Source organism: Ambystoma mexicanum, chromosome 7q, assembly GCF_040938575.1.
Source record: "Ambystoma mexicanum isolate Mex_15411 chromosome 7q, UKY_AmexF1_1, whole genome shotgun sequence".
Taxonomy (NCBI): domain Eukaryota; kingdom Metazoa; phylum Chordata; class Amphibia; order Caudata; family Ambystomatidae; genus Ambystoma; species Ambystoma mexicanum.
The window spans coordinates 138,197,016-138,224,460 of NC_090941.1; the positions used below are offsets into that span (position 1 = coordinate 138,197,016).

General features: G+C 45.5%; 1 protein-coding gene across 2 annotated transcripts in view; it reads right to left on the bottom strand.

Annotated features, from left to right (window-relative positions):
* Positions 1-635: 635 nt before the first annotated feature.
* ABCC4 (ATP binding cassette subfamily C member 4 (PEL blood group)) overlaps positions 636-27,445 on the bottom strand; it is a 2,280,107-nt gene continuing 2,253,297 nt past the window's right edge. For both annotated transcript variants that reach the window (XM_069639145.1, XM_069639144.1), the window contains exon 31: positions 636-8,708. In XM_069639145.1, coding sequence (XP_069495246.1) covers positions 8,601-8,708 — 108 coding nt within the window. In that variant the 3' untranslated portion in view covers positions 636-8,600. The remainder of the gene's footprint in view (positions 8,709-27,445) is intronic.

The window sequence follows — 27,445 nt, forward strand, 5'->3', positions numbered from 1 at the left end:
GATAATACAGCTTGGAATGTGTCCCTCCTACGAACACCGCTTGCTTGCAGAACAAGAGCACTATGTTCTCTGTAACAAAGAATAGTGTCTGCACCTTTGCAGATTGCAACTGTTGCTGAAGAAATGTCTTTAAGGGTGTCATAATTGTCAATCACCGAACCCTTGCTAAAGAAGATACATTATGGGCGGTTTTTGATGTGTCACTACTGATAATATGAGGGTGTTTTTGTATATATATAACTGATGTAAAATGTTCGCTCTCTTGCGTCCCACGAGGTCTGGGTAACACACGTTGCGGCCAACTGAGACTATTTTCTTTGCAATAAACCCTAGATTTTGGGAATTGAACCTCAGTTCGTGTGTGGTGATTGTGCCTTGTTTCCATGCACGAGGGTCCCCCTTGGGTCCGTCATTCTGACCTCCACAATGATCAGAGTACATCACTGTTGTTTAAACTCAAATTGAGCTTGGTGGTAGCCTTCATTGCCTTTGAAGTAAGGAACGTCATTGAAAAACAGTCTCTAGTTAAATGATATTTTTGTCAACACTCATTATCACATCTAAAATGATCTTTTGCAGTACTATCCAAGATCAAAACGGTGCTCCTAAAAAATAAAAGGCACTGTCTGTGGAAACAAATTGCTAACCACCTTTATTCTATAAGTGCAACAGTTCTACAAACACATCATTGTAAGACCGACTGTCTGAGGCTGGTTTAACAAACAGAAATGTTAATACTTAAATTGAGGTCGCCTCATAAAAAAATCAAAATGCCTTTTGTTGTACAAAATCACCATAACATTGATATCACATGAATTTTAGACATCACAGCAATTGCATCCTTGGTGAAGGACATTAAATAAAACATTCAAAGGGTACTCTCTTAGTGAAAGTCCCAAAACCAAAATTCTTCGATTCATCAAATTAATCGAAATTGCAAACAATATAATGAAGTATTTTTTGTTTAACAATTCATAACCATTTTTTTTACAAATAAAAACACCCCGACACCTGGACTTGAAACAACGCGTCTCTTATCAAAATACGTACAGTACAGCCTGCATAATTTAAAAAAAGTAGTTCCATAAATACATTAAAGTTTGCAGTTTTCTAGTGCAGCATTCACTTCTGAATAAAGCAAATGAGTAATGCCAGAATCCTCTTCAGATACATAAAAATAAAAAACAATTCTATGGTGGTTCTCAAAAGTAAATTCAGAATTAAAGAAGCATTCTCACTTCTACAAAATGTCTACTTTTTCGAATGCATGGAGTTGTAGGAAAGAAAATCACTAACCAGCAACAAAATCAGGGGCCGATTCGCAAAATGTCTGCTTGCACAAATTAGCTGTCAAACCTATACACAAGTAAAATGCCGTTCCATTTAGAAAGGAAATAGAACTGCAAATTAATGTCCCTACATTTTTGTTAAGTCAAGCCGATGATGCTCCATGGGTCAATTCAAAGGCTCAGTAAAGTCGGATTATGTTGATTTGGGAACAAGTTCTGCTTTTGTGAGTTAGCCCCTTTGGTTTTACGTGGAGTCAGCAGGTTGAACTGAGTTACCAGGATTGAGTGAAATCGTCTCATCCTTACTTGTTATGTAAGACAGAGAGAAAAATAGAAAACAAAGTTAATTAAAATTAATTTAAAAAATCATTTAGAACCAAGTTATTACTTTTTGTGACTTAATAAAAGTTGCAGGTAGTCATAATTAAATCTTTTTTTTAACGGATCTAAAACTACGGCACAATTTAGCTTTAGATCAAATTAAACTAGATGTGATCACAAAGTGCATAGTCTTGAACTGTGCTAAAAGCTCTTCTTGAATATTGCATAGGTGTCTGGTGCTAAAATATTAAGGCAAATCCAAAAGACAGGGAATGAAAAGTGGTTAATTACTGAAAATATATGGTTTTGACGTGTAGAGCTTTATTGTACAGTGTTGCTGTATGCCAGTATAGGGTCAAAAATGAGCAATTAAATAAAAAGTGTTTGGAATGCCATATTAGCCAGGCGAAAAGTACAGCCTGTGTTTTTAAATAAGGAAAATTAAAAATGCGAAAAGTAACAGAGGATATCTTTATTAGGCTAACATTTTTTTGGTGCATAGCTTTCAACTCTCTGGATGGGTCCTATGTGTTCTTGAATGTTAGCAGCCGAGAAACCAAGAACATGGGATAAGGAGATAGCCCAATAAAAATATTGCTGCAAGATGTGCTGCTTTGTTTAAATGTAAACAAACTATAATTATATTTTAAAAAAATCAACTATGCTGATTCATGTTAAGGCTTATCAAACATACACCTTATAACAAAGAAATGGCTATTAGGTATGGCTCTTTTTCTAAGCACTATGGCAGTTTTCTGGAACTAAAAACAAGTCCAATTGGTACACGAAAACTAGCTGTAGCTGTCTCCCACCGGTTTATATTCAGATAACATATAGAATCATTGTGGACAGGACCTGCACTAAGTGATGGGAGTGTTAAGGCAGCGTAATGCAGTGTGTCGAAGTAGGTTGACATAGGAGAAAGGCGAGATGTGAAATTTTGGTTGGCTAATATGCGACGTCATCCTACAATTGATACATGGAACCTTTCTGAAAAGAAAAGATATAAAAAAATATAAATATACTCCGAGTATAGCTAAGGAAATGAGGAGACGCCAGTTTCCGGGTCGTAAGATCTTGAAAATGTAACACATTCAAAAAGACTTCATTTTTTGATTTGATGACACCTCATTGGAACAATCTAGAGTCTGTTTGTACATCTAAACCCCCACTGCCTTGATTAACGAAAAGAAAGCCCTTCCAAACTGAAATATGAGGTTCACGGCTCATTTCCAAAAGAAATTCCCATCACTATATAACCACATTTTCAAAATAATTTGGACCTAATATTGTGGAAGTAACCTTAATACCTCCTCTACTTATTTACCATATTTTTCAAGTAATTTAGAGAAAATAACAGCGAAAATAAACACTTCCTAAGCTATTTATTACTGTTACCTTGGCAGTCTGGTTACTCTTGTTCCCTATTTTTACACTCACTAGTACAGCTGTTATCATAACAATGCATGATTTAATGGTTGGTGATATTAGTTATAAAAACAGACTTTTGTAGCACGCTATTAGCCAAATATCCACTTCAATCCTGAAAGTAGGAAACTCCTTTTTGATTTTCTTTTCCAAAAGGGAGCAACTTGTTGCCTGAGCTACAGACACACAAGCAATGCAGACGTTCAAGCACTGCTGGCCATGGCAGGAGCAACCGTAATCTTGTAATTATGTATACTTTTGCCTTCACACGTTTTCTCTGTGTACTATGGGGCCAGTGTATGTGTGTGTAAGCCATGAGAGAGTATTGGGTATCTATCAGTCTTCTTAGGACTGCATTGACACAGGTGTTTGCAAGAGTTTGCCTGGCGCTAGGCCGTATATCTCATATTCTAACTGCAAACCCTCAAGGGGGACATATATGCTAGCTGCAGTGTTTATTCCGCCTTTGCATGTCTGCCACTCTTGCATATAAGATGCCAGTGTCTTCTATCTGTGATATTATCTGCTTGGGGTGATTGCAGCCTTTGAGAAACCAAAGCATTCCCCTGGACTCAGGTTGTAGCCAATGCATGTCGAGTGTAGGGAAGTACAGGGTTGGGGAAGGAGTGTTTAATTGCTAGAGCAACATGAAAAATGTTTTCATTTCGTTTGCATGATGTCAAGCGAGGATTGGAAAGTGAAGCATGAAAGAGACAGCCTATCTGTGACTGAGAATGTCATTGATGAACAGTTTGTGAATATATCTATGAATACAGACAACATTGCTATCTGTGGCCAAGGCAGACTACATTGTGCCCAGTGCATTTTACAGTGATCCTTGTCCACAATCCTCTGTCGTGAATATTTAAAAAAGGGTTAACAAAGTATGTCTGCATATCAATATGAAAGGTTCAAGGGAGTTGCCAACTTTGGCATCTGTCACAAAAATCTACACATTAAGTTAGTCAACGTAAAATAAATGCACAACTCAAAACCAAACTAAAAACGACATGGAGCAAGAGCTTAGATTTCCCTGTGGTGTAGTTTAAATGTAATGAGCCATCAATATGACTTGCTACAGTGTATGACCCACCAGTAGAAAAAAATACAAACTTCAGCAGAAGCTTTGGTTGAAGGCTATTAGCACATGAGAATCATTACTGGCAACCTCTAAACCAATCAGAATGCAGTCAATCTCTGTTATTGACCATGTTACAATCTTTCTGATTTCAGAAATAAACACAACAGCTGGCACTGTATACAGTGTTTTGTCTTATTATTAGCCTTATATGATTTGCGATGGTTAATATTTGCTTGGGCTAGTACCCTTTTCCAATTTCTGGAGCTGGTTTTTCCACAGGCAATAAGTTGGAGGTGGGCATTGTCCTACGATTATGACCCCTCTTGCGGTCTATAATGCTTAATTAAGGCACATTCGCAACACGCAAACCTCACACTGCTACCTGTTGAATATGGACCCCGAGACCCCAGATCCAGTGGGTTAGACTCTGAAGTGAAACACTATCCTAACACTACCCTACCACTGAAACAAGAACAGTAGTACACTATACACAAATTACATTGGCACCACATTAAAGCGAGCACCACATTTTCTGAAAAGTGAATTAGATTTTTTTTCTTTGCACTTTGGATCTCATTACAACAGTTTGCATTTGTCAGATATGGTAATGATTATCATAAGTGAGCAACATTCTCAAGACTAACGAAAATGTTGATTGCTGCTAGGTTTTTGTTTGTACGCGGCTCTCAGTTCTAAAACAAGAATTGCAATCACCCCATCAACCTTGAGTCGTGCAGATTTAAGAATGTATGAAAGTCTTGGAGTAGAAGAGTACAGAAAAATTAACGACCTGGTGAAATGTAGTAATCTGTTTGAAAAAATGGACCCGAGCTTGCTTGTAAACGGCACAGGGAGAAACCTTACTGCAGCATCACCGAGGAAAGGAATGTCTCCTTCATCTGCTGAGCCTTTTGGAATATATTACAGCATGCAAATAATATTATTTAAGCATGGAGACAATTTAGCTATTGGCGTGCACTATGCAACTCATCAATCTTATTGTACCAATGCATACCCAACGAAACGGGGTGACTGCTATCTGGATGCTGGTTAGCAGGATGCCATTTTGAAACTAAGAAGCATTTTGAAAGTAGGAAGAGATGCACTACATGACATCTGACTACTTCAGCCACTGTACTTCTTCTAGCCACCTCCTGTAGTTTTCCCGCATCAATACACATGCTAGCATTTCTTTGTGCTCTGATAAACATGCCATTATGACTGGACTACGGTCCACACATAGAATTTGCTTTAAGAGTTACACTTGCATCATGCAACAATCGTTTTTTCAAATGTCATCTAGAGTGAGTTTTTCAGCAGTCTATGCAAGGAGATGCTGTATGATGTGATTAAGTCTGATGCTGTTCATTTTGCATGATGCAAGCTATCAATGCACTCCTGGCCAGATCGACGTCAGTGTGATGAGCATAGATAATTCACTGTATTGACCTTCAGACTCCTAGTCCCTATCCTCCAGCTCCCACGCTCATCGTAAATCTCGGCCTGCAGGTTTGGACTGGAGCAGGCTCACTACAGCTAGCAAAGAATGTATACTTACTTCTGTGCCCCCATTGCCTTCTCCTCATACATATGGGAGATTCCCTATGAATGGGTATGTGAGAGAGTGGTTACACCTGCGAGTCCAACTGGTTTCTGAAGTCCACTTGACCAAATTGTGCACCAGTTCTAGAGCTCACACCCAGTGATTAATGCCTGCAGAAGGCATAGCAGATCTACACATAACTTCCAGAAGAACATGATGCTGGAAAAGGCTCGTGGTCAGAGCCAAGACACTTCCGTAATGCGTCTGAAGCCCCTTTAGGGAAAGGCGCAACGGTTGCTGAATATCATTCACAAATTAAAGAAATGGTCCAGCGGGCTACAGAAGCCTTGGAGGTCCGTGTGTGGTCAGAATGGGAAAAGTAACAACTGGAAATCTGGACTGTCTTTGCTCTGAATAGATAGGATTTATGATCAGTTGAAATGAGAGGGGATGAAGCCCCTTGTTGGTGTCTGACAATGGATTTGGAAAAATGGTGAGGGGGCATATCTCTTGGTTTAAATGGAAATCAAGAGCCAGCTTAGTTGGCAATGAAGGATGAGCCCCGAGGACAAACCTATCCTTGTGAAAAACAGTGATGGTTTCAGTGGAATGAAGAATCTGAAGATCACTGATCTGTCTTGGTGAAGTAAATGCAACTAAGAACACTATTTTCAAAGAAAAAGGTTTCATAGCAACAGAAGGCATAGGCTCATAAATATTATGTGCCCAATTGGTGACCATTGAAATAAATGTCTGTTTAGCCAATTGCTGATAAGGAACCAATTCCCCAAATGTCTGTAAGCTCCTAGAGCTGCCAAATAGGGTTTGCAGGACTCCATCTTATTACAGAATCTGCTAGGTCTGAAATAAAAGAAATACGTCACACAGACAGTGTCAATGCGGTTTACCTACTTATCAAGTGCCCAGAGGCACAATATAAGCGGTTTGCGGCTGTGCGGAGACCTTGGAGAGGGCTTATGAGACACACATATGATGGCTCTCTTGCTTCAGGCAAGAGAGCAGAATCCTGCCTTCCTCCTTAAGTTGCCGATCCTCCCAAAGAGGCAAGAAGAGGGGTCTAGTTCAAAGGAGCATGAGATCTGAGGACCAATGTCAGATGGACCAGCAGTTGTGACTCAACCTGAGTTTGCAAACCATCTTGAGTAACAGAGGAAAAGGGGGAACGGCCTAAACGTTAAAGATGTACCTCAGAAAGTTGATACCCCATGGAATTTGCTAGTGAGTGGGTTGACAAAGGGATCTGAGGATGACCCAGATGTTAAAGATTTGGTGAACCAGAGGTCATCCGCTCATTCTCATTTGGGGGGAAAATCATGCTATCAGCTCAGGAAGTCTCCCTGAACGTTGCCTGTCCTCAAAATATGAGCTGCTGTCAGGTACATTTAATACTGCAAAGCCCAGTTCCAGGGGTAAAGGGCAAGGGGGATAATTGTAGAGCGTGTTGCCAACCCCGCTTCTTGATGTAGAAGTGGGCCATTGAGCTGTCCTAAAAGACTAGAACACAACAGTTTCTGAACACTGAAAACAAAGCCTTCAAAGCCAGCAAGGTAGCTTAAGGTTTTACGTAGTTGATGTGTTTGAAGGTATCAGGATATGACCACAGATCATAGCACTGTAGCATTCCTGGGATTGTACCCCAACTGTAACTCAGAAAAGTCTGTGTTGTAAAGTTGAAGGTATGGCGAGGAGACCGTGATTCCCAGAGAAAGGTTACATTCATGCAGCCACCATTTCTCGACTCCTTTAGGAATCAGGACAACATATGATGGTCAAAATATTCCACTTGCAGTCAGGAGGAGAGGTGATGTTGAGTTCTTTGGTAAGTCGGCAAGTAGGTGAGAACATACAGCTATTACTGGCAATATTGTTTTTTGCATGGAATACACCAGACACCAGGGTGATCTGTGAGTGCCATGGTAGGCTAATCGAGCGTATCCATTGTGTGTGAATCAATGTCTATTTAAAGGGGTTCATTAGTAAGAGGTATTGGGATACCCAAGGAAAATGGCAATCAACACTAAATTGGTAATAATTCAACATAAATTCAAAGAGTTTACTACACAAAGAAAAGGTTGGTTAGAATGGGGTGCAGTGATTCAGCCATTCACGGTCCTCAGTCAAAACCTAGCAGCAACAAAACATTGCTGCTCCTTTTAGGATACACTGAACAGATATGGGCAATATGGCCATTAGTGTAGGAGCTCTAGTGTTTACAGACTATGAATGAATGACAAGCAGTAAAACTTCAAGGCACTGACGTGAGCCAGGAATAAGGCCATAATTCGGGTCTGATGGGCACTGGATGCCTTAAGCGACGACTCCATTTTGGTTTTTATATCATAGGAATGGGGCTCCTCCATTATCGCGACATTAAAAATGATCAAGCCAGAGCAGCGTTTCAAAGCAGAAGATCCACAGTAGAACTGCGGCAGCTCTGCTGACAGACACACCGTTGGATCAGTCACTGCGCAGTAATTTGTAGGCCCGGCAGAAAGGCGCGATCAATTCAAAGATATCCTTGATTGGATACAGAATGGAAGCGCGGGTTGCTTTTGGTTGCACTGTCAGTTTAAATGCAAATACTTGACCTGTGCCCTGTCCCCATAAATACGCGTTTGCGAACTGATTAACAGACCTGTCTGTAAGAGCAAAAAAACAGCCATCCAATGCTCCAACACAGAAAGCAAATTCTGTGTGCGTGTATCTTAAATAAGATCAAATCACGTGGGGCAACAGTTGCACACATATTGCACATCGGTTGTGGAAACATTACAAATATAAAATTGTTCTGTGCGCATTGAAAAAATAAAGTATACTGCAATGTGGAGCTGCAGGTCTGTGAAAATGCTGATGTGACAGTCTTTTGGTTGCATTTCACAGACAACGTTCGTGTGCTTTCCGGTTTGTGGTTCTGTTTTCATAAAGCTGTCTCAAACACGATGAAGGGCGTAGACTCTGGGTCTTCGGGATCCGTGCCAATCTGTCCATTCGCCACAACTTCCGGGTCATTCTTCTTACTGTGTGCCTAGAAGATGAATTAAACAGCATGGTTAGGTCTGCGCATGCGGAAAAGTCTTTTGCAAACTGTGATTTTCAACATAATCATGTTGAGGGCTGTCTACAAGTCGCCACTTAGCAACGGAGTCTTAAAGCGTTTCTCCTAAACGTTAGCATGACTGAAGCCTGAGACAAAGTCGTCATTTAACCAACTTATGACAAATTCCCAAAACCTGAACTCCACCTGTGAAGTATCTGTGCGCAACGAGTGAACATGTGTGTACATTACTGAAACAAATATACATCGAGATTTCCTGGAGAAAGTGTACGCAAGGGGCAAAGGAAGTGCAACGTATATTTCACTCAATATCTACACGTTCATGCTGTGTAAATGCCATCCTCAGTGATCAGGCTTTGGATCTTTTAAATTGGAAACATGTGCTCTCTGCCATCCACCTGCAATGAAACAATCAGAGACCTCCCCTTCAATCCGACTGACGAAGACTTATACTTTTCAGTTCTCGTGGTGCCCTCATTAGTATGCATTTTCAGCCTCATAGCTAAACAACTGGCATCTTGACCTCAACAGGATACCCCTCAAAAACATCAAAGCTTACCCCCTTCCCAAGCTAAGCAGGCTTAATGGGTGACGGTGGCATCTTGGCATACCTAAAGCCAACCCATGGGTTAGGTTGCTTGACATAGGGCTTGGCTCCCTTTCCATGTGCCAGCTGACCCCATGACCAAGGAAAGGATGGTAGGCCACCTGTAAAAAAAAAATTCTTCAAGGGGGGATTGGTATAAGAATGTTTTGAGCCCAACAGGTAAGCCTTTAGCTTCATCATAGTAGGGTAGTGAAGACACTTTTAGATGTCTCATCCCTCCTATTATTAGCATCGTTGTGAAACTAAATAGCCTCTAAATTGGGGGTGAAATATGCATCTAATGGGCCAAGGGCGGCTGAAATGGCTATTCAGCCTCCTGGGCTCAAAGGAAGGGAGCGTGAAAAGCAGCACAGGTTTAATAGCACCCGCTCACTACCTACCAGCTTTCAAAACTGCCATCCAGCCGCCCCACACCCAAATTTTGAAGTTGGCTCTGCCTATGGGCATTGCGCCAAGAGGAGAGATAGCTGCAGAGGAGGTGCTCGTCTGCAGAGGAGGTGCTCGTCTGCAGAGGAGGTGCTCGTCGCGCCACACAGTTATGTCAGAAATGTACTCTCGGCATGGTGAGTCTGGGCCTCTACTTCCTTAAACCCCCAAAAACATTTGGAAGGGGTTACATGTCAGGAATGCACATTTGCCAAGATTGTAAAAGCTCCCCGAAAAGTAGGTAAAAAAACTTCACATTTTTTTAAACAAGATACAACTTTTAAAATCAGTTTTTCAAACCTTATTCATGCATAATGTACACAATGTATCTCTCTCTCTCTCTCTCTCTCTCATAATGCATGGTGTAAATCACACGCCTATAACCGCGACCTTTATGAACTGGGCCCATGGTCTACAGGGATCAAATTAGCATTGCTCCTTATGTTGCCATCCCTAAATTAGTCTGTTGAATAGGCAGCAGGACCTGATCCACTGATCGAACCCTGCACTGATCATCCCGAACGATACAAGTGATTGTTACATTATGCCGATAGGCGAGGCCATTCCCCCGGATCAGACACGAGGAGATAAATGTAATAAAAACACAATTTACAAAGCGGTGGGGAAAAACCTGGCGTCAGCACAAGGGTTTCTCATTTTCACACATAAAATGAACACAATGGGCCTGGATGTTAATATTGGGTTGTAATCCCTGTATTTTACCAACTTTGATTGACAAGCATTGAAACCTCGGGGCACATGCATAGGGAGTATAACAAGGTTTAATTTGTGCTGCCGAGCTAGCAGCGGGGCCCATAGAAATGTGATCTGCGGATAGTGCCTCACAATAACGCCAGGGGAATAAAGAAAAGAGGCCTGAACAATGAGTCGAGCAAGCAACTTCTCAAAAATGTAAGATGACACCGAAGAAAAGGACAGTTCCCTGCCAAGCCTTTCAGGCCCTGAATTCTACCAATTTCTATCTGAACTGGAGGAGATACCGGTGTTCTGATAAATGCAGAATCAGAATTGAAGGGGAAAGAAAGAATGTCAAGTTTCCATGTTGCACAATCGTCTGTTTTTAGCAGCTGTATCCTATCTCTGCTCCATGACGGGAGCACATAACAAAATGAAAGAATGTCAAGACGTGTGTGCGCCCTTATCGGAGAAACGAGGTTGCATGAGGAAAAGAACTTCAAATGAAATATTGTCAGAGATGAAAGTGAAAAGTTTTGTTTTCTATTTTTTTTTAAAAACAGCATATCTTCGTTGAAAGAACTATGGTGGTGCGACGGACTGGTGTGTGTATTGTGAAACAACCTTCAAAAAGATAAAGGAGAACGGATCATATTGGCAGTAAAGCAGGCCTCCGTGTACCGAAAACACAACGAGTAAAGGGTGACATGCACGAGAACAACGCACTTGTGATGCTTGAAGAAAGGTAATTGACAATATAGATTGTCACATTATTTCAGATACAATCCCAAAAGTCACATTAACGTGCAAGGAGGCATTATGTGCGAAGTGCAAGTATTTCTAAAACTACAGTCGCTCAAGACTCTAATTTTAGTTTTGAGTAATTAGTGGCACGTTTGTTCCCCCTGGTGCAAGCTAAAACTAATGGCATGTGGAGGGGAGGATGTTATGCATCAAGTAATACACACAAGTGAAGTCATTTGGCTATGTTTCCACCCTCTACACACTCCTGTAGAATATAATTCGTAGCTCATGACTCAACAGAATGTGGACGGCACCTGCCATAGGGTGCGTGACCCTAAACGCAGCACAAACTCTTGGAAGGCTGCCAGAGAGACGAATGCTCATTCAGAGTAGAGGGTTTTCATAGTGTTGACGAATATTGAAATCACTTGGGGCGTCAGCATAAGTGAGTAAGGGATTCTAGACGTGGACCTTCTGCTCTCTCCAACTAGAAAGGTACTTTAGCCACACCCCACTGTGGATGCCCAAAAATACCGAAACAAATGTCTGGGATGCCTTTAGTACTCTTGCTCATAAGAGCAATCCCTCGCATTTTGAAATGGCCTGCCTTTTTAGCAGGATCGGACTGTTATGCAAATGTGTATTTCTCTATGATATGGCTCAGAGATAGAACGTGATTGCTATCCTCCAGCCCATAGAAGCTATTTTACTCTCTTACCTGGTAACGTTCTTTCGATGGGATGGTCCGACGACGTATTCCATATCTATGACAGTAATCACCACAGCTGTGCTGCTTCGGAAAATCTTTCGGCGTCTGCGTCCTGCGTCGATGATGTCGATACGCCGCCCCGGAGGACCTGCTCCGACGGCCGATGTCACCAGATGTTATAAGTAGGACGCACGACGCCCGTAGCCTCAGTTGTAGTTTTTTCCCCAGAATGTGTGGTACCAGTCTTCTGCCAGTCTGACACACAAAGCCTTGCGGAAACATAAGCTGCAATCGCACAAGAAATTCTGTAGCGGGGAAGGCAGGGAGGGAGCGATATGGAATACGTCGTCGGACCATCCCATCGAAAGAACGTTACCAGGTAAGAGAGGAACTTGTTCTTCGAGGGGATTGGGTCCTCCAACATATTCCATATCTATGACAGACTCCCAAAGCAGTACCAATGCAAGGAGGTGGGAAAAGAATTTAGAAAACAGAAATTTAGAATGCCCAATCAAATTGTGGTGTAAAGGACCGCCTTGCCAAAGGCCAGGTCCTGCCCACGGATGGAATCGAGGGAATAGTGACGTACAAAAGTATGTACCGAAGCCCAAGTGGCTGCATCACAGATGTTACGAATAGGAACACCCCTCTGTAGGGCAGTAGAGGCAGCCATACCCCTGGTAGAATGGGCCAGCAAGCCGACCGGTGGGTCCTTACCCGCCAAGCGGTAAAACTCAAAATAATCCAGCGAGACAAAGTCTGTTTCGTCACAGCTTGTCCCAAACGCTTTCCAGCGTAACCAATGAAGAGTTGATCGTCCACTCTGACCCGGGACATGCGTGAAATATAAAAGCTTAACGCTCTCCTAGGATCAAGCCTATGGAGCCTCTCCTCTTCCTTACCATGATGTGGAGGAGGGTAAAACACCAGAAGAACAACCTTCTGGCCTAAATAAAATTCTGACACCACCTTCGGAAGAAAGGAAGGACAAACTCTAAGGACAACCCTGTCCTTATGAAACACAGTGAAGGGTGGCTTAACTGAAAGTGCCTGTAATTCACTCACTCTGCGAGCGGAAGTGACCCCAACCAAAAATACAGTTTTAAGAGTCAACAGTCTCAAAGGGCATGAATGCAAAGGCTCAAATGGAGCACCCATCAGAAACTTGAGAACAAGGTTCAAATCCCAACCAGGCACCTGGAAAGGTGACAGAGGGAACACATTAGTGAGTCCTTTCAGAAACTGAGAAATTAAAGGAATTTTAAAATAGGATCACTCTTCAGACGAGCGCTTAAAAATGGACAGCGCCACCAGGAAACCTTTAACGGTACCCACTTGCAAGCCCCTGTGGGCCAAAGAAACCAAAAAAGACAGAACCATGGGAATATCACATGCAAAAGGATCCACATTCTTAACCCTGCACCAGTCGCAGAACTTACGCCAATGGCAATGGTACAGGGACTTTGTTGCTGGCCGTATGGCCGAAAGCAACAGCTCCATCACGTCTTCAGGGAGGTCCCAATCCTTATACCTCAACCTTTCAGAAGCCAAGCGTGAAGGTTGAGGGATCTGACCTCTGGATGGAGAACCTGACCCCCCCTCCCGTGAGAGCAGATTGTCTCGGTAGGGAAGACGACGTGGAGGGCAGATGGAGAAGTCGAGAAGGTCCGGGTACCACGTCTTCCGGGCCCACGCCGGAGCAATGAGGATCATCTGGGAAGCAAACCTCCTTGACCTCTGCAGTACTTGCGGGATGACGGGGACTGGAGGAAACGCGTACAGCAGTGGGAATGACCACTCCACCAAGAACGCGTCTCCTAAGGCTCCTTTTGGAGGAAATTCCTGCGAGCAGAACCTCTCACACTTCAGGTTGGCACTGGAGGCGAAGAGATCCATTTGAGGGGTGCCCGAAAGGGGGAAGATCTCCAGGAGAATCTCCTGAGCCAACTCCCACTCGTGAGAAATCGCGCTCTGCCTGCTCAGAGTGTCTGCCGTTTTGTTTTCGTCTCCGGCCAGATGAACTGCTGAGATCGAAACTTCCTGCTGGATTGCCCAGAACCAGAGCTGCATTGTCTCCCTGCACAGAGGAAGTGACCCTGCCCACCCATTTTTGTTGAGGTAGTGCATGGCCACCGTGTTGTCTGTCAGGATCAGGACATTCTTTCCTCGCAGAGTCGGCAGAAAAGCCTTCAGGGCTAGCCTGACGGCCCTCAGCTCCAACAGATTGATATGGAGTCTGGACTCCGACGGAGACCAACGACCGCTGACTGTCAACTCGTTGGCATGAGCTCCCCATCCCGTGAGGGATGCGTCCGTCACGATTGTCACCTCCGGCCAGGGCAGCCAAAATGGAGCCCCCCTCATCAGATTGCCTTCGTCGGCCCACCACAGAAGGTCCTGGGCGACCGAGGACGGCACCCGAACAGGGTCCGACATCCTGCCGGAGGACTGAGACCACTGGAGCTTGAGTGCCCATTGCAAAGATCTCATCCGCAACCTGGCCTCTAGCACCAGAAGAATGCAGGATGCCATGAGGCCGAGCAGTCTCAAGAACTTGAACGCTGGGAGACTCTGGGCAAGTTGAAACTTGTGCACCATCTGCTGAATGTGATGAGCCCTCACCTGGGGAGGAAAACACTGCCCCAGGGATGTGTCGAGCACTGCTCCGATGTACTGGAGCCTCTGAGTTGGTGTCAAATGGGACTTCTTTAAGTTGAGGGAGAAGCCCAGCTTGTGGAGGGAGTGGCAGGTGACGGACAGATGATCCAGGACTTGCTTGGGAGAGCACGCCCTGGTCAACCAATCGTCCAGGTAGGAGTAGACGTGAATTCCCCCTTTTCTGAGATGCGCTGCCACTACTACCATGAGCTTGGTGAAGACCCTCAGGGCAGAGGTCAATCCGAACGGCAGGACCCGACGCTGAAAGTGCGAGTCTCCAACCGCGAACCTCAGGTACTTCTTGTGCTTTGCATGGATCGGCACATGAAAATAAGCGTCCTTGAGGTCGAGAGACACCAACCAGTCCTGAAGTTGAAGGGCCTGGAGGACTTGAGAGAGAGTAAGCATCTTGAACTTGTCCTTACTGAGGAGTTTGTTCAAACCGCGCAAGTCCATGATGGGTCTCAGTCCCCCGTCTTTCTTGGAAATCAAAAAATAAGGGGAATACCATCCCTTGTTCCTCTCCGCTACAGGCACCAGTTCTATGGCGCCTTTCTCCAGCAGGGATTGAATTTCCTGCTCAAGGAGCGGATCCAGACTCTTCAAAGAGAGACTCCCCGGTGGATTGTCGTGAGGCCTCTGCTGGAAAGGAAGACAGTAGCCATGGGCTATGATCTCCAGAACCCACACATCTGAAGTAATGGCACGCCACGCTACAAGATGCTGCGCCTGGCCTCATGACTGAGCTGAAGCGGTTGCGGCATTGCCTGAGGGCAAAGAGGCAACTGCCCGAGCGGCCTTGGCACCTCGAGTACCCTGTTTTCCACCTCTGGCACTCCTACGGTGGCCCCTTTGACTGGTAGCTCCTCTCGCTTTACCAAAGGATGAGTAATAACGAAAGGAACCTCCCCTCCACTGCTGTCCCCTAGGATGAAAAGGCAGAGGTTGTCGAACTGCAGCACCCAACGACTTCGGTGCAGCTTTGGAGGTCTGCAACCTCTCAAGGCTCTCGTCAGCCTTGCTGCCAAAAAGATGTTCCCCGTCAAAGGGCATGTTGAGGAGCCGGGCCTGCAGATCAGGAGCAAACCCCGACTTCCGCAACCACGCAAACCTGCGTATCACGGTGCTCGCCGCCATGGACCGGCTGACACAATCTGCCATGTCCAAACCCGACTGAACGGCCTCACACATGGCATCCTTGCCATCCTGAACCATGGCAAGGAAACCATCCCGTTCGTCCCCTTCGAGAATATGTTCAGCCGCTAAAGAAACACAGTTCCACAGATTGTGCGTGAAACGTGACAAGGCACATACGGAGTTGGCCACCTGAAGCGCCATACCCCCTGCAGAAAACACTTTCTCTGCCCAGCCATCAAAACGCTTGTCGTCCCTATCAGGAGGGATGGTAGGATATGACGCCTGCTTTGCCGGGGCCGTAGCCGCCTGCACCACAAAACTCTCTGGAGTAGGGTGCTTGGACAAGTAGCAGGGGTCGCTACTGGCTGGGCGGTAATTTCGCAGCAAAGACTTGCCCACTGCCGGGAGACTCTCCGGAGCATTCCAAGCCGCCGCCACCCTCATCTGTAAAGCCATATGAAACGGCAGTACCGGGCTTGTTCGTGGACCAAGGTCGAGGATATCCATAAGGTCATCCTGAAGTAACTCCCCTGGGGGAGCAGACCATCCCAAGTACTCGGTGACCCTAGACATAAGGCGTCGGTACGAGGAGTCGGCATGAGTGCCAGGCTAAGGCCTACAAAACTCCACAACCGGAGAGGTGTCCCTGCACGATGCTAGTGGGCTGGACTGCCTCAGGTCCTCAAATTGGCTATGGCCCGAGAGAATCTCGTCAGGCACAGTATTAGGAACCATGCCATCATCAGAGCCTTCATCCACCTCTGAAATAAACTCAAGATGGCGGTAAGAAGGCACAGAATGTGAACCAAAGCCATGCTTCACCTTGGCCAGAGCCTTTCTAGGGGGTTCCACTGAGCCCCAGGGTACCCCCGTCGACACAGCCTTGAAAGGTGTCGAGTGAATCGGCAGCGGCGCTGACAGCATCAATGGCGTCGACACAGACCTCGAGGCCGGAGCCCCGAGCGTGTCCCTCGACAGCCTGGGCGCCGATGGTGCAGACGACTTCTTTGGAGGCGGGGCCTCGAAAGAGTCTGTAGACGACTTCGGCATCAAGGTCTTCCTCTAAGATTCACACGGTCTCTAGCGCGTCGAGGACCGGGACCTGGACCGGGCATGACGATAACGATTACCCTTGTCTGAGCGGGACCTCTCCCGTGAATCGTGCCGACCACTCGAGCCGGAAGGCGTGCGAGTGTTGTCTCTCGACCGATCACGACCGGCCCCACTCGGAGGCGCGGATGGACCAGTGCCCTGCGATTCGAGAATCGCTAACATTTTCTTCCAGAAGGAAGCCCATTCCTCCGGCGTTGCATGCTTGGTGGGATAAGCGACCCGCCGATGGGCGGAGTCCTCGGATGAGGACGGGGAAGGCGACCGATGACGGCGCTTTCAGGAGTACCTCGAAGAGGCAAAGGAGTGGCGAGACCGACTCCGGGACTGAGACCCACTGGACTTCCGACGATGATGCGGAGAGTCGCCCCTCGAATCGTCCGTCGAAAGCCCCTCAGACCTCGACTTCCATGGCTTGGACACCTTACCTATCGACAACTTCTTCTTGCGCTCCCGCAAGGCTTTGGACGTGAGCGACTAGCAGTCGATACAGTCATCCGTGTCATGGGCCTCCCCGAGGCACCAGAGGCAGGCGTCGTGCGAGTCCGTCACCGACATCTTGGACCCACAGTCCCTGCAGCACTTCTTAAAGCCCAGATGCGGGGTGGAAGACGAGGTAAGACATCCTTCACGAAGAAGAAACTTCACAAAACTAACAGGTTTGAAGAACCGAGATAACAACAGAAACTCCAAAGAGTCGAGGCGCGCCGAGATTCCCCAAGCGAACACGTTCGTGGAAAAAACGGAACTGAGACTACGGGCGGTGTGCGTCCTACTTATAACATCTGGTGACGCCGGCTGTCGGAGGAGGTCCTCGAAGGTGGCGTATCGACGTCATCGACGCAGGACGCAGACGCCGAAGCAGCACAGCTGTGGTGATTACTGTCATAGATATGGAATACGTCGGAGGACCCAATCCCCTCGAATTTCATCATTCTCAGTAGAGAATATTTTACTTTACTCATTAGGTATCTCCATGAAATCCTGAACACCTGGCATGTTCTCGCTCATTGATGTTCTTCGGAATCATTTCCATGCCAGGGAGCGCAAAGCAGCTCTGCATTGGCTCCGACCTATGCCTTTATATGCCCTGCCCCAAACATTATGTTTGGGCCAGTATATATAGCGGTGCAGTGCCCCGTGACCTCAGTTCCACCCTTTTTCCCTAGCACTCTGAAGCTGAGAGACTGTAGAAGCGATGGTGCACTAGCTTTTCACCACGAGGGGCAGGTGGGGAGGGCGATAAGGTATCCGAGGAGCATCCATCAGAAAGAATATAACTTGGAGGTAAGTATTTTGTTCTTCTAATGGATTCCTTCCTCCCACAGATTCCTCATCTATGATGAGATTCCCAAAGCAGTACATAAATCTGTAGGAAGGAGCAAGCAAGGACACCACCTAAACCAGAAATCTCTGGAGGACTGCCCTACCAAACGGCATCCTGGCCCGCAAGCGAATCCAAGCAGTAAAGCTTTGCAAGCACATACAAAGATGCCCCCATCACAGCCTGGCAGATGTCAAGGATGGGGACACCTCTATGCAGGGCAGAAGTGGCAGCCACTACTCTAGTAGAAAGGGCTCTCAGACCCTCAGGAACATCCTTTCCAGTCAGATCATAGCATTCCAAAATGCAGAGAATGACCCACCTTCACAGGGTTTGTTTGGTGACAGCCCAGCCAGCACGAGCCCCAGCTTAACCCAAGAAAAGCTGGGCTTCTTTCCTATTCTTTCTCTTTCAAGAGACGTAGTACTCAAGGGCCCGCATCGGGTCCAGCCGATGGAATCGTTCCTCTGAGAGGGAAGGGTAAGGAAAAAATACAGGAGGATGGAAACAATAAAACTACATTTAAATTCTACTCTGGCACCAACTGGCGGGTGGGAAACTGGTTACTGCCTAACAGTGGCGATTGTGATAAATTAGCCCTGTTCTGGGGACCTTTTGAACACCAAAATAGGGGCGATGCAGCCCTTCATAGTGCCAATCTGTAGGCTCACCTGGACCAAGTATTGCAGAAAATGAAACACTGGGAATAGTGAACAGGCTAAAGGATCCAGATTCCTCTGTAGGTGTCAAATCAATAATGTACGCCATCTGCAGGAATAAAGGGATTTCATATCAGGTCTCCTAGATGAAAAAAGCACATTGAGGTCATCGTCCGACAAGTCCCACTACTTCTATCTCAGCCTCTCAGCAGCCAAGCATGAAGGTTCAGGCTGCTGAGGTTCGGGTGGAGGACCTGCCCCTTCGATTGGGAAAGCAAGTCCACTCTCCTTAGAAGTTGGCAGGGCAGATGGACATGTCCAGCAACGCGGGAAACTACATTCTCCGGGCCCAGTTAGGAGTGATCAGGATCATCGTGGGCCCAAACAGGTGCAATCGCCTAAGAACCAGAAGAATGACAGGGCTCGCTGTGAACGCATAAACAGCCTGAAAGCACACTCGACCATCAGTCTGTCACCCAGTGCTCCCTGCCGAAGAAAGTCCTTGGAGCAGAACAACTTGCACTTCCTGGTGACACTGGAAAAGAAGAGTTCTACCTGAAGAGTCCCCAAAAAGCCCAAGATCCTCTCCAGTACTTCTTGCCAGAGCTCCCACTCGTGGCAGACCGAAGTATGTCTGCTTAAGGCATCCGCTGTGACATTCTCTCTTCCGGCCAGATGATCCGCCGTCAGAGAGACACCATTCTCCGGAGCCCAGAACCACAGTTGCAATTAGACAGATAAGCAAGATTTCAATATTCAGTAAGGATTTGATCATCCTCCAAAACAGACCTCCAGTATCCCAAAGAATGCAAAACGAGAATAGCCTATCTTGCATTTGCCCTATATCAACAGCATAAAACCATCATTGATCACCAGATATTAGCTTACTTTTTCACCTTTTTGAAGGGGTCCACAAGTTTCTAGCTCCTATCCAGTACATCATTTGTTATGGCAGCTGATTTTGAAAATAACAGCTATCCCCCCTAATCAAGGTCCATTGCTGAGTCCATGTTATAAATCACTACTTTGTCTCCCATTGAACGATCATTGTACCTTGGACAAGGATATCTATGCTCACATGACTTCATAAAAATGGAATGATTTCATTGTGTGCCCCTAGGATCAGCTGGGATGTGATTTGTCAAGCAGAAAAGGCGTTTGTTTGTCACCTCCATTAAAGCACTCTGTAGCTGCATATACCTCAGGAACCTCTGATCCAGTATGGAGTATTCCACCTTTGAAGAACCAAAGTGCTTAATATCTAAATGATTTTGGCGACGATATATATAATGATAGTCCTTCTGCTAATACAGTCTATCCGACAAATAGGCTTGCTCCCCACTTTAAGCAAAATATGACTCCAGAGTAAGGCATGCATGGATTTATCCATGATCAGCTGCACCTCTATTTCACAGTCGTCCAAACGCATCAATATTAAAGAGAATAACCAGATTGTGTGTTAAAGCGTTAACCCCCTGAGTATACAACCAGGTCCTATGAAGCCGAGGGGAGAACATTATAGTTCCCGCTTTCAGCCATGACAGGATGTAGCCCGTGTATCTGCATTCATCCATTTTGTGACTTTTTGCAGAGCAAGGACCTTATGGTAAGCAAAGAAGTGAGGACATCTTACACCCCCAAAGTAAGACGCTTACAGTGGGTTCTTTTAGACTTCCATGAAAATCCTGTTATCATTTTGTACATCTATGCACATAAACAAACTCTTATGGCACTGCTATGGGTAATATTGCTAAAATGTGTAACATTTTGCACAAAAAACAGCTTAATGGCTTTGAGGTGCCCCCACCACAACAGCCACAGAGGTGAACACCTCCCTGTATGTGATTGCACTTGGTCTATAAGGTATACCACATTGAGCTCCATGTTGTCTTCCAACGTGGAAGCCAAACTTGTAGTTTGCACTCAGGCCATGTCGCCGCGCTTAAGGAATTACCTCGCCTCCATAAAAGCTTGATGACAAGCACATACCTGAAGCTCAATCCAACAAAGATCGAATTTTTCGACTCTGTCATCCATCTATCTGATCCCAGCTAACCCGCCTCTAGAAGATAAAACCCTCCGTTCCATTGTCCCGCCCAAACGGGCAGTCCAGCAGGGAAATGCTATGGCAATTCACTTCTGAACAAGAGTACCAAGAGCAACACCAGACATGTGTTTCAACCTTGTTGGGCCTCATCAGTGAGGTGGAGTTGTGCCTCTCTGAGCACAGTGAGCAAGGGGCCCACGTCTGGATGACTCTATGAAACGTAGGGTGACTAAACCAAAGTCCCTTAAACAATCAAAAATCGTCATAGGCGCCCCTCTGCGAGAACGAACATGGCTAAATGACCTTTTCTTTGGGAAGGTACCCATTCGAGAGTCTGCAGCCACACAGTAGCTCACTGCACTTTTCACACGAGGGAAATAACCATTTGCATATCAATGACTATTTTTTGCTATGGCTGGAACATCCCAGGCTACATATTGCAACTCCCCTCCTTACCCCATGTGTTACCCGATACCGATCTTTGGAGTTCTCAGTTCTGGCCAGACTCCCTGGGCCCTTGTCCAAAGACCAGTAAGTCGGTAAAAAGTCTTGGTGTGAGGCTTCTGCCTAATGGCTCTAGAGAAGCCCAGGTTACAGCGGTTGGTAGTGCCGGTTTTGGCAAACGGAAGGTCTTGAAAAAGATACTGCCTCTGCTCCCACCCACTAGCCGCACGCTGGACAACTGTATTGGAATTTATCTGGGGCAGCCCAATTGCCAGATACAGCGGCTACAAGTACTTCAGAATGCGGCAGCCAGGGTGGTGGTGATTGCACCCAGCTCAACCCCTTCTGCATGTCTGTTTCAACGATTTCACTGGCTGCCAGTTGCCACCAGAGTAGAATTTAAGACTCTCTGTGTCACTCACCGGGCTCTTCATCGGGGGCAAAAACAAGATTGAGGGGAACTATCCTACCAGATGTCTTTGTTTGTCTACTCTGGGTCTTCTGAGAGTGCCTAGGTATCAGCGTGAACAAGCAGGTGGCCGTTCCTTTTCAGTACTTGCACCAACTTTATGGAACCAGCTTCCGCTTTCGTTGCGATTAACGAAGGATTACCTTCCATTCAGGAAGGCACTTAAAACATAACTTTGCTATTTCCGTTTCTGGTGCATCGACAGAACTCCCATGGGTCCCCTAGTGTCCGTATGGAACCTTGGCGCCTAGATGCCCATGGGCCTTAGTTGCACTATATACATTTTGTTTACATTACATTACCCTCAATGACATGTATTGCTTCCTAGCTAGGTTTGCACAATATAAAACCCTAATACAAAGACAATACATATACTTTGGCCAACTTAATAAGGTGAGCCCACCATTGGACATTTCCAGGATATAGTTTTCCTGAACCTTATGTAAAGGCCAGGCAGATTTCATAAGTGCAACTGGCATTATCCAGTCCCCCGCCGCCACCTGTGAAGGAACAATCCCCCTCTTGTCACGCACACACCCACATGCTGCACACACCCCGATGCTCACTGAGTTTGCTGAAATCCATCAATCTTTCTTTAAATCATTCGTTTTGAGGCTGCCTGCCTCTAAGATGGCTGCCCGCCCCAGAACCCAGGCTGCTAACGCATTGCTAGGCAACGACATTGCCCGCTAGGCAAAGGTCCCTTTTGCCCCTGTTCGCCACGGGGCGCTAGGGACTACCTGACAAAACTGCTTTCTTACCTTTTCCTCACTATTTCTCACTTACGGACTTAAGACTGTCCCAGCCTAACATTGCTCACTGGAGCCGTAACGCCCAAAGCAAGCGTATGTGAGTACTTTCACAGTGAATACTACTGTATTGCCTCCGCCTCTAGCCCATCATAATTGTTCCCACACTGTATTTTCCAATCTGTAGCCAATTACAAATGCAAAATTATATGCATGTACTTTGCCCTTTGCCCTTAACTTTACCGGTGTGCATTGGCTTTTGACCCACTGCACGCTGTGCTCTTGCTCTGCCATTCACCAGAAACCTTTGCATCTCACCCGTAGTTGGTATCCGCTCAACGCAATGCTCACAATGCTACACCCGCACTGTACTAACCAACTGTGCTGATCCTAGCACTACCCTGTACCCTAGGAACTTACCTTATTGCCTAGAGCTACACCTGCATTGTACATATTATGTGGCTCCTAGCTTTATATTGACATACTGTGTTGCTTTTAGATTTGTACATGACCTATTGTGTTGCTCATAGCTTTGCATTGACACACTGTTGCTCCTAGCCTTGTACATGCCACCCCACCTAGGCCTCTGATCCCGTGTCCACTTACTACCAGGAATGCTAGACTAAGATCTCGCTTCCTCCACAAGGAACAAAAAAAAAGGGTTTTCATTCCCAAGGTCGCCATTAAAACCTCCACTGTCCACTCACCTATCAACATAGTGCCAGACAGCACTCCGTCCGCACCACTTAATCGACACTCACCTGTCTATTCAGGCATCAAAGGAGCCCTTATCAACACCCGATTGTTAGCAGCCCATGCTCTAGACATTGCTGACTACATCACATCAAACCAACTGGTTTTTGTGGCTATATCTGAAACTTGGCTTAACCCAGCTTCTGGACCTGCTGTAACGTTAGTGCTTCCTGACAACTACACCATCATCAGAGCCAATAGAGCCACAGGTAAAGGGGGCGGCATTGCATTTATTTCAAAAACTCACCTTGGGTTGAGAGAGTTCTCCAGAACACCACTACTGTCTGCCGAGCCACTCTCAGTTAAACTACCTCTTGTATCCAACCAGACCTTGCTTCTACACCTCATCTACCGGCTGCCCGGCCCCATATCTTCCTTTGAGGATGACATCTCTACTCTCCTAACACAAAACACGAAACCAAGCTCACAGATCATCCTACTAGGTGACCTAAACCTTGGACTTCACGACCCGAAAGATACAAACGCATCCACTCTTGAGAATACATCTCCCAAACTGGATTCAAACGTAACATTAACGAACCAACCCACAATAAAGGTAGGGCTTTAGATTGGTTGGCAGACCTCAACTGCCCTACCACTATCCTAAAAAATGTCAGACCACCACAGCATCACATTCTCTATACAGGAGAAACCTTCCATTTACGCAGGGGTAACCCTTGCCCCTTCCACCCTTTCCAGCAATAACTGCAACTTAACTATAGAACCAACTCACCCAACTCTGACAAGGACCCCACCCTTCTAGTGGAAAGGTACAACACCACCCTGGAACAAGCAATAAACAAGATCGCTCCCCTAAAGCTTTGAAAAGCCAAACCTATAACCCACCTAATTAACTGGTTTACAGCAGAACTAAAATCACTCCATAACGAAAAGAGAGCAGCCAAAACCATTTGGAGTAAATCCCCCTCAACCACCAATAAAGAGAACTTTGTCTTTGCGGCCACAAGCTATAAAACTGCCATTCACAACACCAAAAGGGAAATATACAATGAAAAAATCCAGAACGCCAAATCAAATACTAATGAACTTTTTACTATACTTAGGGAACTAGAGTCTCCGGCTCCTCTTGCTGACACGTGCCTGAAAGATACCGCCTGGTGTGCAAACATACAGAAGGCACTATCAGATAAAATAGCACTACTACAAACTAAAATTGAAAATAAATAAATAACCTACCTACTAACGCAAACATTGTCACCAAACCCACCGTACACCAAAGCCCACTGTGTACACCCTTCCAATTTACACCAGTCTCCATCAAGGAAGTGGAACACAATTCTTGGGATAAAACCCTCCAACTGCCACAGTGATTTCTGCCCAGCCTCGATCATCAAGGATGGCGCTACAGAACTAGCCCCATTCATTACAGCTCCGATAAACTCATCCTTCAAAAAGTGTACAGTACCCGATAATCTCAAAGAAGCATGGATCAGACGCTTCTAAAAAAAAAAAAAACCTAGCCTAGATCCTAGCATCCCTACCAATTATAGGTCTATAACTACGGTCCCTTTCCTTCTAAAAATTCTAGACTGCGCAGCCTATCTCCAAATTCAGAAACACTTTGAAGAGAATGATTTATTAGGTATACGTCAGTCTGGTTTCAGACCCGACACGGCACTGAGACAGCTCTTTTAGATCTAAAGATACAGATGGACGAATCAAAGGACAAGGGCAAACTAGCCATCCTCCTTCTCTTGGATCTCTCAGCAGCTTTCAACCGTGTTGACCATAAAATCCTGACTAAGCACCTAACTTCAGCAGCAGCCTTCTCACTGAATGCCGCTAGCTGAATACAATCCTTCCTCTCAAACAGAACCACTAGGGTCTTTTCACCCTCAGCATCTGCCTCACCAGAGCCCATAAACTGTGGAGTTCCGCAAGGATCATGTGTCTCCCCCACACTCTATAATATATTTACCAAGCCTCTCTTTGATTGCCATGACAATCTGGGTGTCACCTACACTAATTACGCGGATGACACCCAGATCCTCATCACGCTCACTGGTTGCTATATAAATGATACAAAAATGATCAAAAACATATACCTAGAGATCCAAGCATAGATGGCCACCCACAGTCTTTGCTTAAAGGATGACAAGACTGAACTCCTTATCATCGGCTCCCAAGCCCGCCTTAACCAACTAGACAAACGGTTGTCTGCCTTCATCATTGATGGAAACACCATAAAAGTCTCTAGTGAAGTAAAAACGCTTGGTGTCCACTTGGACTCCACATTATCCCTTAAAAAACAAATGATTATCACAGCATCCAGCACAGCCTATACCAACACAGTTCTATATACCTGTAAACCTTACCTATCAACCAAAAGCCTCTTAACACTAGTCAGAGTTCTGATCCTCTCGAAGTTGGACTATTGTAACTCCCTGGTTCCGCCTCACGGAACTTAAACGCCAAGTCCTGCAAAACAACGCCTTAAGATCAGCTCTAAACATTCCATGTTCCAGCCACATTTCTTCCATCAGGAGGGATGCACTCTGTGTAACCGTATGCGACAATCACATTACGAGCTCGAGTGATCACACCCAAATGTCTCTCGAACACAGCACCGAAATACCTCACAAACAAATTCTATAGAACCCAGTCTGACAGACCCACTAGATCCAGCTACCTGAACCGACTCACCATCCCTACATTCAATCTAAAAACGGCTGGAGGATCCAGCTTCCCAGTGCTTGCTGCTAAGTGCTGGAACTCACTTCTGCCAGCCATTAGATCTGAAACCTCATGTTGAGCCTTCAGAGCCAAGACCAAATCTTGGCTCCTTTCCCAAAATAGTATCTAGCACACTAGACTAGCTCCCACATTGTAAACTGTATATATTGTATATTCTGGATATGCTGCACACACAAACAGAACATCTTTTTATGAATATGCATCCCAGCTACTGCTGATTTACAAGTACTTGGGTTGACTGTAAATTATTTTGCTAAAAGGCAGAATCTGCCTGTCCTAATCCATCTGTAAATATCATCTACTGTGTTGTGACCCTACAACTCTGTAATTGTAAATCTGTTTATCAATTGTATTCTATTATGTAACTCACTGTAAACTACTATGTAACCTAATATGTATCCAAGTACAAGCTCCCAGTTACCTTTGGGTTAGGTGCGCTATACAAGTAATAAACTAAACTAAACTGTTTATTTGAAGTAAAGACATTCTTTGCATAGATAAAGTAGTATATTAGTGTTGGGGGCAGAAGCAGGTTTTCTTTGGACATGACAGGGACTGTCAATTTTTTCTTTCAGATTTCCTGATATTTACATTTTTGTTAGAAGCAGGGAATCCTCTCTTAGTTTTAGGGACAGAGAGGTATTTTTCCAACACATTTTCCTTTAATAAAAGTAATTACCCAAAATCATGCCATCCGTGTGTCCGAGTCTGACTTCTGCACCCTTACAAGGAGGAAGAGTGGAGCAACTCGCTACGGGAATTCAATCACTTTTTTACATTTTTTGTGGCATCTACCATCTCTTTCCTCCTCGGTGCCAGATCCCTCTGTATCTGGTCCTGACCATTTTTCAGCTGACCTGGCCAGTCATTTGGACAGGGGCCTTCCAAGCGCCAGTTTTGCTGAACGCTCCCACACCGCTTTCGGGTTCATGGCCTGACAAGAACCGCACTACTCGGTGTCATGTTCCGCTCCCAGACACTACACACAAATAGTGAGCGTGTCCGCAAAGGACATCTGCGAGGTAAAGTCCTTTCATCGCTTGGAACCTGATGGCTTGGGCCCTGACGTTCTGCTGTACGCAAGAATTGGAATCAAAACAATTTTGAGCGTTTTCGGTAACAGCGCTTTTAGCATGTGGAAAAAAGGAACTGAGGTGTGGGGTGTGTAGGTCATCCTTTATGTAAGGAGACTGACGTCACGTCCAAAGTCGAGGAATAAATGTTCCAAGTACGAGATGGTTTAGAGACGGCATCGAGTTATGCCCCCTGCCAGAGTTTTCCCAGCAACTGGTGCTGGATGAGATATCTCTTCAAGATGAGGAATCTGTAGGATTACACAACCATTCAAATGCTACTATAAAACATAAAAAAGGCACTGTATAAGGCCACAGGAGATTTTATTTATTTATTTGGTATTTATAATACACCTATACAGCAAATGGTGTTTCAAGGTGCAACAA